At 36.6% G+C, this 13,554-nt stretch overlaps 1 protein-coding gene across 1 annotated transcript in view; it reads left to right on the top strand.

Moving 5' to 3' along the window:
• TBCK (TBC1 domain containing kinase) overlaps positions 1-13,554 on the top strand; it is a 147,996-nt gene that overhangs the window by 87,689 nt on the left and 46,753 nt on the right. The window contains exons 25-26 of the mRNA XM_049815463.1: positions 6,489-6,664; positions 11,414-11,573. Of these exons, the coding sequence (XP_049671420.1) occupies positions 6,489-6,664; positions 11,414-11,573 (336 nt within the window). The remainder of the gene's footprint in view (positions 1-6,488; positions 6,665-11,413; positions 11,574-13,554) is intronic.

Raw genomic sequence — 13,554 nt, forward strand, 5'->3', positions numbered from 1 at the left:
CTCTGTCAGTAACAGTGGATTTAAGCATCATTCTTTCTCAGTTGGTACAGGAGTTAAGTACTTTTCGCTTATCAGGCCATCAGAGTTCAAGGGAGCAATAGGTGTTGTTCTGTTTGTTTAAAAACAAACAAAAACACCCCATGAAAAACAAACTTGCGAAGGACAATGCGCCTTGGGTATTAAATACTGCCTTCATCTACTTAGTTCTGAAGGATGTAAACAAAACCATTTGCATGGGAAATACTAAGTGCAAACACACTGGTAATGATTGGTTTCAATCATAAAATCCTTTTAGATGATGCAGCTAAAATCCAGTGTTCTTATTTGGTCTTGTTTTCAGTTACTTCCACTCTGCTTGTCATGAAAACTGCTTCTTTGATTAAAAACATGATAGCAGTGGCTTAGCCTACAAATCTATCCTGCAGTGTCCTGTTCTTCTTGCTTATTCTCCCTCTTCTTTTCTACGAGTTGTTTTCATCTGCCTGCTATATTTTAATTGGTATAAGATAGTGCTACTCTATACAGATTTATTTATCCCAAAGCTTATATGATGGCACCGTTACATTATTATATTTAGGTGGAAATCACTGTAAAAAAAAATACATTAGCTTTTTTCCATCGTGGTTTTTTAAAGTAAAAACAAGCACAAACAGCAATGTCTTTGCTACAAACTAGCGTGACCCTTGATTCGGAGTTGCATCTGTTTCTGGTTGCTGTGTGAATCTGCTTTTGTCTCTTTCTCTGTTTGATCAATTCTTCAGAAATCTTTTAAAACCATTATCTTCTAACCTGGTTTTAAAATGTTTTTGTTGTTTTATTCCTAGATATACATGCATACATTTATTTCGGAAACAAAACATTAGGTTCCAAAAATATGGAACGACATCTTCCATGAAGTGTTTTTCTTTATGAAGGACTTTGATACTTTGAATAGATTATTTTATTTGAACCCCAGATTTTAATTATATTGACTTTCAGGCTGAAGTTCCTTCTGTATTAAATTTGCTGCAATAAGTTATGCCAGCTTCAAAGACAAAAGGGGGGAAGCCCTGCTTCTACTCAGATAAAGCCATCCTTTCCATGGATGAAAAGTTGCTTTATAGCTCCTGTGTTTATCAGATGGGACTGTTAAGTTCAGGTTCAGCAGAACTAAAGATACTTGCTTATTTTCTAAAAAAAAAATCTATATATCTTCATTTAATAGCCAGGATGAAATGCCCGTAAGAGATTACAGGCTAATGGAAAAATAGATAGGAGCTATGATTGTGCCAGCCTCATGTTCTGGAGTGCTTTAATCTTTCTGAAGCTTGACTTCTAATTTGAGAATGATTAAGCAGCTTTAATTCCTAATATTTAAGAGAAAAAAAAAAAATCTTAATGCCCATTTCTTCTTATTAAGAGCAGTAAATGCATATGGCTTAGCAATTCCCAGGCCTATTTGAAAATTAATGGGGCAAGAAGAATAAGTACTTTGAAAGTAAAGAATTTAGGGTGTTGCCAGAGAAACTTCTGGGAGGGAAGTAGACCTCAGACTTCAGCTTAAGCACTCTTTTTTCCTATTACCAGCCTGCTTAATCAGCAGGCTTCCCTGATGAACAACTTCTTATAACTGACTAGTCTAAAGCAAGATTCATGCTTGAAGTTAGGATATGCTAAAATAAGTCTCTTTTCTTTGCAGGAAAACAGGCAAAGCAACTTTAGTCAGCTTGGTATCTTAGCATGTGTACGACTTGTGTGTGTGAAAATACGCGTGCATCTTTCTGATTAATTCTTACCTTTTCGAAGTAATGACAGGCAGTTCATGTCTGTATATGAACACAGTTCTCTATTTCAGTGCTGTAGTTGGCATACGATTTCTTACACTACCTCTAAAACTATGAGTATATTGACTGTTGGAGCACTACATAAGTGTGTAACTGGACTTTCAACTACCTGCTGGCACTGTGCTTAAAGCAGAGCTTTTGCCTTTTTCTTTAAAAGGGGTTCTTTTAGAAATTATGTACCATGTCTGCCTTGGAAGAGAGCAAACGGATCTCAGTAGAAGAGTAATTGGAGGGAAGAAACAAGTGTCTTACATATGTGATATGCTATTTGGACTTAAGCTTTTCCCATAGGTTATCTTGGCTGGTTTTTTTAATTGTCCTGCTTGTACCCCCCATAGAATAATAAGTATTACTAGCATGGAAATTTTGGGTTGTAGGATAATCCTTATGCTCCCTTCATTGTTTAAAACAAACAAAAAATCGCAAATGATAAATTCAACAAGATATTGTGAGCAGCTGTCCTAAGACATGACTACCTGCAATTTAATTTAGCTGGAATCAAAATCTCAGTTGGATACTACTGTCTCTTCACAACTTGTTAGGCGTTTGTAAATAATTACTAGGAGACTATTAGTGGCACGAACTTTTTCCAAGAGCAGCTAACATTACTGGAAGGATTTGGTTTAAAGTGTCTGAACTCGAGTCCAGTGCAAAACTACAGGTATCTGTAGCAGGATGGTGGTGTGAAGAGGAGGTGTGAGGACTGGGTAGAAGGATCGACAGCTTCGTGTTAGCCATGTTTAGCTTGCGCTGACTGACAGTTCATTAGAAAATTCCTGTGAGAGAATGTCTGACATGAAATATAGTTGTTACCAGATACAGCAGATGAAGTCAAATTTTTAAATGTAATTAGGAAAGATGATCTTATAAGTGCATGCACATATTTCACTTTGCAATTAGAAGGAAATAAATTAGTCTGATAAAACAGCTGTAAAAAGAAATAACTGATTCAGCAATTCTGTTTCCAGCAAGACTGTCGAGGAGCTTTAGGCTGCAGCTTTGTTCAAAGCCTGTATAGAGATATTGTATCACTAAATATACCATTTAGGCAGATCTGGACATAGTAGGTCAAAGCGAAGATGGTTGTAAAATTCACAGTTGAATGCGTTTCCCCTTATTTTCAACACAGTTAACGGAAAGAAAATGTTTTTCCTGGTTATTAAAACCTGTTCACAGGACAGATAGTGTCTACATGTGGAGTACTTCTTGTGGCTTTACACTTTTAGATAAGGAGAAAATGTTTTTATATCAACATAGGTGAATTTTGACTGGTTTGTTTTCTGCTGTAGGCTTCACGCTTTCCTCTTAAACTTTTATTCTTTCCTGAGGCATCCATCCTATCTGCTGAATTAGGCAAGAGTTGTATAAATAAAAGTAGGAAGTGTTTGTGTAATTAGAGTCCATCATAACGTAAATGTTTCTCAAGAAGACTTAATTCAGGTCACCTCGGCCAGTTTCACTGGCATAGTCCACATTTATAATGCTTGACTTTGCTCCCTGAGTGTTTATTGTTACCTGTAATCATCTGACCCTGCTTCAAGGATTGAACTCTTTTTGCAGAGGACGTGCTTCCCTTTTCTCCTTGGTAATGCTCCACAAATCTTCTCCTGAGGGAGAAGATGTTGCCTCAGGAGGGTGTAGTGATGTCTGCCAGTTTTAGTCATCACGCAAATTAAGCTGTATCGGCCAAACGTGTATTTATGTAATTGCTGCCCTTTCTACATTATTACCTTTCTTGGGTATTGCAAACTTGTGTCTGCTGTGAAACCCCGAGACGTGGACTGCTGAATTCGTTTGGCAAATCTGAAGTTTGAGAGAAGAGTTTGATATTATTGTTCCTCCTCTCCTTTGATGCAGTTCATTTCCTTGGACTCCTCTTGGGGAAATTGAGCTACTCAACGGGGAGGTGGCTTTAGACAGCAGCTGAGAGTTGGCTGTGTCCTCTGCCATACTTATTTTTATGGAAACAGATCTCCCTTGAGTATTGGTTATTCTGTTGAAACAAATAATGCGTTATCCAGAAAATCAAGCATTTTTCTGATTATAAAGCATTGTGACATCTATTATTCTGAACTTGGGAGGAAATTATGTGCTGACACTAGCAATTTGTAAGTTCTTTTCTTTTGAATACTATCATAACAATGGAAAAGGCAGTTTGGTGGGCTAATATAGTCCCTGAAGTACAATTACGGATTTTGTTTGTAATTTTGAGTGCTTTTTGATAACCTGCTTTACAGCAGAGGTATTTTCAACTGCAGAGGGACTGTCTAAGAAGTCTTTTTTCTGGGACATAACTTGGGAAAATATGTGTATGCCTCTCTGTTCTCTCTAGCACACTCTCTAAATTTGAAACAGTCCTCAGATTAAATGAGAAGCCTAGTATGTTTAGAAACTGAAAAGCTAGACCTACTAGTCATTTGGACTAATACTAATTAGTAAGGCCTCCATTTCCTTCAGTGTGTTTCTCCTGTTCTCTTGAATTTTTTTCATGGGCTCTAACCATATAGTATCTCGAATCAGTGTGGTCACTGCAATCGAAAACAAGGTGACAGAAATGGAATATTTTTTCAAAGCAGAAAATTTGCCACTGTGATACTCTTCGAAAGACCTGTATTTTGACTGCGCTGTATAGAATCATTCTCAAAGATAATACATGATATTTGTTCTTTTATTTTTTCACTTTCTGTAGTCCATCTCTGTATGCCTGTGCTTGTGCTCTAAACAACTGCAGAGCACACATGCAAATCTTCACAATGAAATGGTTGGCTGTTTCATAAATTTAGGTCTTCCTCAAGAAGACGACATCAGATCAGTTGGAAGATCTTTCAGATGTTCCCTCTAACAAATCCTAGTTATCCTGTTTGTTCTTGTCTCCTGACAAGCCAGAATAACTCGCTAGAGACAGCTGTGGACTTAGTTATGAACAACTTTTGCCTCTAGTTGACCTCCTGCTCAACAGGAGCACAATGGTTGCACAAGACAAACCAGTTCTGTTGTAAGATGACTAAGCTCCATAATGTATCTTTGATGTGCATAACCCTTGGAGTGAGTTGAGTTCCATAATGTTTTGGGGGTTTTTTCCATACATAATCTACCTGTTAACTCTGTATCTGCTGGATTAAAGCATAATGAAAACAAGCTGCTTTAAAATTTATTTGTGATTTTTCAAATTGAGACAATGGCACCAATAGAAGAAAAAAGTTCTTGCTGCGGAAGACTATAAATAAGCGTAATTTATTAACTCCTTAACACTCGTGGTGCATGCTAATGTGTTTTTAATTATGTGGTATATGAAAGTTTTAAAAAATAAGCACATTCAACATTTAATTGAAGTGATATGAGGACCTTTTAGTGCAGATAGAATTCTGGAAGTTCCACCAGGGTAGCTGAGAGATTAAAGAAAAAAGTCTTATGTTTGCATATGTAATAATACGAAAAGTGACTGTAGCAGTCCTTTAACTTTTAGATCTACAAACAGGTTTTGCAAACCTGGTGTTCCCAAGGACAAAAGCCTAGTGCTGCTGCAGAACTTTTTGCCTGTTGCTTGCAAATAGTCCAAGCTGAACTCTCTTGAACAAGCTGAACTCTCTTGAACAAGCTGAAGGTTTTCCTTATGCTTTATTTTGATTGAGTCAAGGTAAATCTTTTGAGCGAAAGTGTAGTTGTAATGGCACTTAGAAGTTTCAGCAGTTTAAAGCAGCCTCTGAAGGAAGGTGGAGACATGGCTTCATACATTTCACAACTGTCTTGCAGTGACCATATTTTATTTTTTCTGCTGCAGTTCAGAGATTTGTACGTGTTGGTAATGAAAATACAGGATTTCTGCATTCTCTGTTATTCGCAAAAATAAGGAGGGTTAATTTTTTTTTTCCTTTTTTGATTTAGATATGCATGAGCTTTTAAGAATGTAAAGTGAAGAAATGTTAGTAGTTAGGAATATTTCTGAGATAACTCCCAATGAAGGCTCTTTTATGAAAAAAATATTTAAGCATTATTAAACTAGTTGCTTGAGTACTACCAGGTGTGTGGTGGAGTGTGTTATGTCATCATCTGTCCTGTCCCCCCGATTTCCCCATCCCCCAAAACTAAGGAACAAATTTTCTGGGTTATAATACAGGATTATTTCTTACACTTCTGGTGTCCTGATTTGTGCCTAGTCTTTGGTGTGGGATAATACCTGGTGTTGAGTTTGCTCTGTATCTTAGAGGCATGCCTGCAGTTTCTGTGCCAAGTCTCCAGCTGCTACCCCGCTTTCCTGCTCCAAGCATAAGGTCTTTCAGCTTCTCCTTTCAGAGTGCTTTCTAGCCAATTTATTTAATTTCTGATGCCGAAAAACATTCGGTGAGTTTTGTGACCCCCTCAGCCACAGTGAATAATTCATTAACAAGTCACAAACTAAAATAGTTTGTATGGATTGTCAAACAATTTTCTTTTTTAGCAACTTCAACAGAATGTAGGGCTGTAACTAGCAGACAGGTGTTTGGCACTGCTCTGGAGCTTTTCTGTATGGATAGTTTAACTCAGACGAGGTCAGAGTTATAAGGAAAAGATTTGTTTCTGTCGATCTGGGTTGTTACACTTTGAGGTTGTCAAATAAGTAGAAGTTTCAAAGAACACCATGTCTCTAATTCTATCACCTCTAATGTTAATTTTCTTCTTTTAAAGTCTAGGGATTCTATCAAGTTGGATGACCTGAAGGCAGAGGTGTCACCACGAATTTCAGCAGAAGATCTGATTGATTTGTGTGAGTTGACAGGACCTAGTCATGCCAAAACACCTGTAAAGAAAACAAAGTCTAGCAAGCCAAAGCTGCTGGTGGTGGACATTCGTAACAGTGAAGAGTATCCTTCAAATCTAAAGTGCCAGCCTTGCCAAATCATGCTTGTATCAATTATTTCCTCGTAGTCTGCAGGCAGTGAGATGTTCGAATGGGAAATAATGGAAAGGGATGTGATAGAGGTACGGTGGAAGGACCGAAGGCAGATTTTTTTTTTGTCATGGAGAGCCATGGTTTGCAGAGAAGAGGACAAACGTATTTTTGCCTTCCCATTTTAAGCTGTGGATCTAGTGAAACCACTTTGTACCAGTAGCGTAAGTGCCTTAATGCTACGTTGTTTTTTTTTTATGACAGGTGTTGTCAGCAGACCTTCCCCATTTAATAGGACAAATATTTTGGAAGGGTATGTGGCTTTCCAATTAGGTGGAAGGGAGATAGAGAAGAGTTGAGAGCTCATGTGCTTTGCCAATCCCTCAGTGGAAAACCAATTCCTATTGAGTGCCTTCTTGCTGCCATCAGGTAATGCAGCCATATGGCTGCCCTAACTTACATCCTCTAGTTACCTTTGAGACACTTCTGATTATAAGCTAACTAGAGGATGTATTTTTATCAGGGTTGCTACCTTGTCTACGTCTTACTCATTTGTTCTTTTTCAAATACATAGTTCTTTGCATGTGGAGTATTTTTTTTTATTGTTTTTCTGAATAGTGTAGTTACAGGGCCAGGTTTATTGGGGTTTTGGAAGGGGGAGTCTTTACAGATGTGCTTTGCCAGCAAGACACATCTTTGTCAACGTCCATCTAAAAGTGGGAATAATTACGAGATTTTATTAGAAGTAACTCTTAATGTTATACTGAGTATTTGGGAATATACTTGTTATTGGTTTGTATCATTTTTTAAGTATTGCTCCTTCCATAATAGCAAAGATTATGTAGATGTTTTTGCAGTAGACGTACTCTTAGCTTTCTGCGTCACAAGCTATAATTCTTAATGGGCAAACAATACTCAATAGAAAAAATAGAAAATAGAAAAACGGAAAAAATAGAATCATGAGTTTTAGTCCAACTTTACTTTGAGAGAGGAGGTTCATTCCTTTTACGTATGTCTGGCTTGTTCTGAGTCTCCCATGACAGAGATTCAACAGGCTCCCAACAGCTTTACCATTAGAAAAGATCTTCCAGTGTCTAACAAACGCTACTAACGTACTGCATGTGCATTAGAAAAGCGTAGATTCTAGACAATGAAGTGAATGGTGGATCAATGCCAATATTTGTGTTAAAATATGTAGTAAAAATTTAAATATATACTGTTTCAACCTCACTTTTCATTTAAAGGTAATTGTATATGCAGAAAAACACTGCCACTAACATTTTTCTCTTAAATATTTAGCAACATTTATGACAGTCTGGTGAAGTAAAAAAATAAATATTTTTACTATGTAAAGATAAATTTATTATTTACATTGTAAACAGAATAGTATAATTGGACTATTCTAAATTAAAACTATTATTTTTCAAGGAAATATAATTTTATTGTATGCCAAACTTGAACCTGTCATGTGATCTGCTGTGTAGATAAAACAGAATGGTCAAAGGAACACAAAAAAGTAATTTTTCTTTTGCTTGCATGTATTAATTTCATGCATCAGTTAAGGATTCCAATTAAGTAGAGATTCTTGTGTCTGAGTAGTTTGACTCTTTATTTTCTGCACTTCAGTGGCTTCTCTGCTCCTGGATCTAGATTGTTGAAAATGTGGTCCTTTAATTCAGAAACTGTAAAAATGCAAGCTATTTTCAGAGAGATAATTTCTTCATCAAGAGATAATACTTTTTAGACGCCAGTTTAAAAGAGAAGTCCCTGGAATTAAAAACTATAAAAAGTTCTTGTTATTGCATAGAAAACTTTGATACTACCGAATTAAATAATGTTTCTTTATCTATGTGCATCATTCTGTTATTAATTATTTAAGCTCCTTCCTAGAAATCATCAAGGAGAATGCGGAAGGAGAACAAGTAATATAAAATGCCTAGACTCCAACTGTTGCACTGAAAGGCTATTATCTGTGTACAGTAATGGATTTATTTCTATTATAATCAGGATCAAAGGCAAGGTGTTTGCTTAAATGTTTCTGTAGCTTTCCTAATAGTTTGATAATAGGTTCTACTCTACTGTTGTATAAATCCTATTCTACTCCAGCAGAGTGGATTCAGAATTTCAATTATTTGAAAATCATTTGACAGCTATGAAGTGGTTTTATGAACCTGTCTTTCATATTACAAAATTTTAATCAGACTTTCCATTTCTATTTTTTGAATGAGGAGGCATGCTGGGGAGAGAAAATCTCCATAGCTTGAACAGTGCACTGTAATCACTGCTGCTGTTTCAGTCTGGGTGGAGTTTATGGTAGCCTAAAATGTCCTGTCCTTTAAATAATGGGTGGACTTAAATCCTAATACCTGTCTGGTATTAGGAGGTAGGGAATGTCGTTATTAAAAAGGCAGCCTGGTAGATAGTAAAATTACCCCTTGAGTGAGTTGGTTTGTATGTCAGTTGTAGAAGAAAACATATGGTACCTAGAAAGCTATTAAACTCTCAGCAGTTCTGAATATACATGAGAAACCATAGGAATACAGTGTTCCGAGTCCTGTTCGTTCTTGCAGTAAGGAAATGGTCTCTGTGTTTGTCACAAAATTTCAACAAACTGTACAATAGGATCAGGCAGTCTATATGTTACTGTGGCATGTGTTTTAAAATGTGACAGACCACTGTCAGGTGTTTCAAAAATATTATATTTAATATAAATAAACACGTGACAGACCACTGTCAGGTGTTTCAAAAATATTATATTATATTTCAAAATATACATCAGTTCTTATGTTTTGTTATTAGTCTTACTCATTGTCTATGCCTGTTGCGCTAAACTTCACTCTCACTTTTTCAGTGTGATTTGAAAAAAGCATGAGAGGACTTTCAACAAGTATCAAACATGCTTCATATTTCATGCTGGGATGTGCTTGAACGCTAAGGCATTGCTTTGTAATGAAGTTTATGTTGCAAGGCCAAGAGCTACTAGCCCTTTTTCCCAATAGACAGCTTTGTAACCGAAGACTTTCTAATGAAAAGGTAATATACTCAAAGCAGTGTCTCTCTTGGCCAGCAATTCGTCTAAGGCTCATTTCATTAAGCATGTTAGCAGAAATACTGGCAGCTTTCCATTCCCGTTACGAAAGTTATAGCTGCATACTTAAAGTCTCACAGTCTGTAGCACAAAATTTTGGCCATTTTGTTAATTGTCTTAGTACTGGAATGCTTAAGATGGTCACTTAAGGTTAGGGAGAATGAGAATGACAGCAAATACATTTTGGATCTATCTAGTTTGGTGTCTAATGCTGATATCAAATTATTTCTATTCTCAAAGATTCGTCAAGTTTCTCTGAGCAGTTAAGCGTACTCGGTGGCACAAGTGCGTGCAACTAAATCTGTCCAAAGTAATTTTCTGTCTACACGATGACTGTTTCAGAACTTTTACCCTGGTTAGTAGCAATGAGAGTGATGTGGTTATAAATGGGGCTGGGGAAATGGGGTTGGCACAGATTAGTGAAGGAGGAGTGTCGTAATTTTTCCCTTCAAAATAGAAACAGGCAACGTTAATGAATGATACGTGATCATCTTTTGTTCTTTCAAATGTTTTTGTATAGCCGTGTTTTTCCCACACTAACAGTGATGATCATAAAGCTGAAACTGTTACATAAATCACGAGAAAAGAATGCTAATATTAACCTAAATCAATTAAATCTTGCCTCCATTTAAGGCAGCTGCTTATTAAAAAGGATTCTGGGATTTAATTATAAATCAAACTAGTTCTCTGCAAGTACAGTACAGTAATAAAGAGTGACTAATCTGGGTATTCGATATTGTGTATATTTTTGCAGAAATTTGCTGTTTCCCATCTCTTCAAGGCTGTTCTTGTTTATTGTTGGGGAAGGGGAGTGTTCCAGGCACGTGTCTATAAAAGTAATTCAGAGGTTTGTCAAGGTCATGGCGCATTTTCAAATTCATAAAAAGCTAGGTAGTAGTGGTCCAACTTAATTTTTATTGAAGCAACTTTCACATTGAATATTTTTTCATAAAAATCTCATTGAATGATCATCCTTTGAAAGTCAAGCACAACTAACTATATCTCAGAGTTGCTTGCACTCATTTATTGTTTGCTTTTCAATACCCAATACATACTTGCTGTTAGCGGGACTGCAGATAATATACATAATGCCTATAGTCTGGGAATCTGAATGCATGTACATTCCAGTTTGGATCAAAATTGTAGGGGGCTTGCAGGGGTTGGTAGGAGGTTTAAGGAAGTTTTCCAATAATCCCTATTTAGTTTTAGTTCTAATTGTAGGTACTTCATTCCTTTTGCATAAACCTTCTCTGGAAGAGATGTTCCAGCTGTTTATTGGTATTTGGCTCCTGTTATCAGACTAGAGCTGATTTGAAGTAAAATCCGCAAAAATATGTATACCGTGGATATTGGGTCCTTAGCACCAAGTGTTTAATTTAGCAGATCAGTTTCTGTAGTGCTGTGCTATGTCCTTTAAGAAACAAACAACTCTTCATTCTGTCCTTTTTTTCTACGTAGTATCAGAAGTTCTCTCCATATAAGTGAACAGTAAATGAGGTTTGTCAAAATATACTCGCACAAAAGACCAACACTGTTGTATCGCGACAGCCAGGATGAAGAGCAGGTTCATCCTACAGCTGTGCGTGTACCACAGATACCTCTGCCTTTTAGATGTCCTTAACTGATCTTTCTAAGCTTTAACCGTGGCCACATTTCTGGCAGCATCAATGTCCCATTTGCATCAGCATTTACTGCAGAAGGGGATCTTGTCCAGTGCCCAGCAACTGCCACGCTCCAGAGCTTTAAAGGAAGAGTTGTGGTGATTGTAGGAAATGCAGTGAAGAACACAGCTGCCGTAAGTATATTGCTATAACATAGAAATACATCGATGGCATGAATACAGACAGCAGTAAATAAATGCTAGAATCCGGATAATTCAGATTAGTAACTTTGGGTATGATGATAGGATTTGGGGTGATTGTTGTTGTTCATTTCTGCTTCTGATAATGACATTTCTCTCCAAGTGATTAACATCTGAGAAAGCTCATGTTTTGAAATGAGGTTATTTAACGTTACTTTTTCAGCTTTAAAATCTTTACTTTTGGTATGTTATGGAAGTGACATCAGCACTTCTAATGTGCATCAGTAAGATTTAGTTTTGAAAACTGACTTGCATTTACTTTCTGTAGTGTTAGGAAGCACACATAACTTAAGTAGGGTGGGGACAGGTATGTTATGAAGTCCAAAGGAAATAAGATATAATTCATATTCTTACTAATAAAAAACAATGTACTGATTAGTTTTTTTTAGAATCATTTAGCTTATGCAGTTGTGCTCAGTGAAGAGGGGAATGGTTCCTACTGGTAACTTTCGTATGATACTTTTATTGTCAGTGGCTTTAACTAAAGAGGGAGAATATTCAGACGTGCCTATTCCTTTTCGTAACTAAATATTTGGTGGTGTTGTGAACCAGCAGAATAACTAGTAGAAGTATTGCTTTTGCCACTCTTCTCTCGGGTGAAGGAAAGTTATCTGTTGGTTTTGGTTGGTTTTTTTGGGTTTTGGTTGTTTTTTGGTTTTTTTGGTTTTTTGGGTTTTTTTTGTTTTTTTTTTAAGATATGCTCTTAAGTATGGTATACCTTTAGTTCACCCATTGCTTAAGCCTATTTACTCGAAGGGCATGAACTGTAACCCTGATATAACAAGGAGGGCTGTGGACCATTAAAAGGCCTTCATGTGATGGACAGCAGAAGCATCAACATGACACTTGTTGGAGTTTTTTATACATATAGGGACTTGTAAGTAGCGTGAGAAATCCCTTTCATTAATCTGTGTTTAATCATTTGGAAAATTAACTTGTGAGATGTATCATATCTCTTAAATAGTAACAGAGATGGCATAAAATAGACTGTACAGCATATCTCAAATAGTTTCAGTCAGTGAGTATCTAGGTTTTGTGCATGAGATCTAGGTAAGTCCATGATAAATATTTCAACTTGAAATAATCAACTTGAATAATCATAATGGCTCGCCAAATGCTGAATGCATAAATCCTTGCCCCCCCCAAGGAACAAATGCAAAATCCAGAAAATGCTTAGAGCCAAATGGAGATGATTTAAATGATGCTTTACACGTTTGATGGTGGTTATGCAGCTGGCTTTCAAAAATTACATTTTAAAATCTCTGAACATCCTAATTTATCTTAGTGAGAGCCTAACCATTCACGAACCTCCTGAGGAGTAGGAACAGGAAAAAGCAAGTGCTCTGGTATTCACTAATGAGTGTTTTTATGGGAGATATCCCACATACTACCAAGTCATTTTCTGGGAGTTGTTTTCCAGGACCAGTCAGAAATGTTTTCTCTGAAACAAAGAAACACTAAGTATTCTGTTTAAAACAGAATGAAGAAACAACCTGAAACAAGTGTCTGAAGGAAAGAAAGGACAGAGGCATTACAGTGCGGGTTGTGGGTTACACCGTAGCTAAGATGACATCATTTTCTCCTGTAACGTAGTGACACTTCTTATGCGAACTTAGATTTTATTTTTTTTAAAGTTTTGTTAAACGAAAATTGAATGTTTCCTTTGCAGTGCAGCTAAAGAAAACTTGCCATGTGCTCTGAAGGTGCAAGTACTTCAGTCATGTGTGAGGGTGCTGCCTTATCCTCTAAACCCAGACTTTCTGTAACTGAGACAATGTTGACCTGGTTTACCTGGCATTGTCAATGTTATAGCTTTTCATAAAAGAGAAATGCTGCTTTACCTCTTGATTTGCTTTTAGAGTTCTTGAAAGTCTAACTAAAGGGTGTGTAGAGTTTTAAATAGCAACAAAATACT

This window comes from Accipiter gentilis, chromosome 12 (assembly GCF_929443795.1).
Source record: "Accipiter gentilis chromosome 12, bAccGen1.1, whole genome shotgun sequence".
NCBI classification, from domain to species: Eukaryota; Metazoa; Chordata; class Aves; order Accipitriformes; family Accipitridae; genus Astur; species Astur gentilis.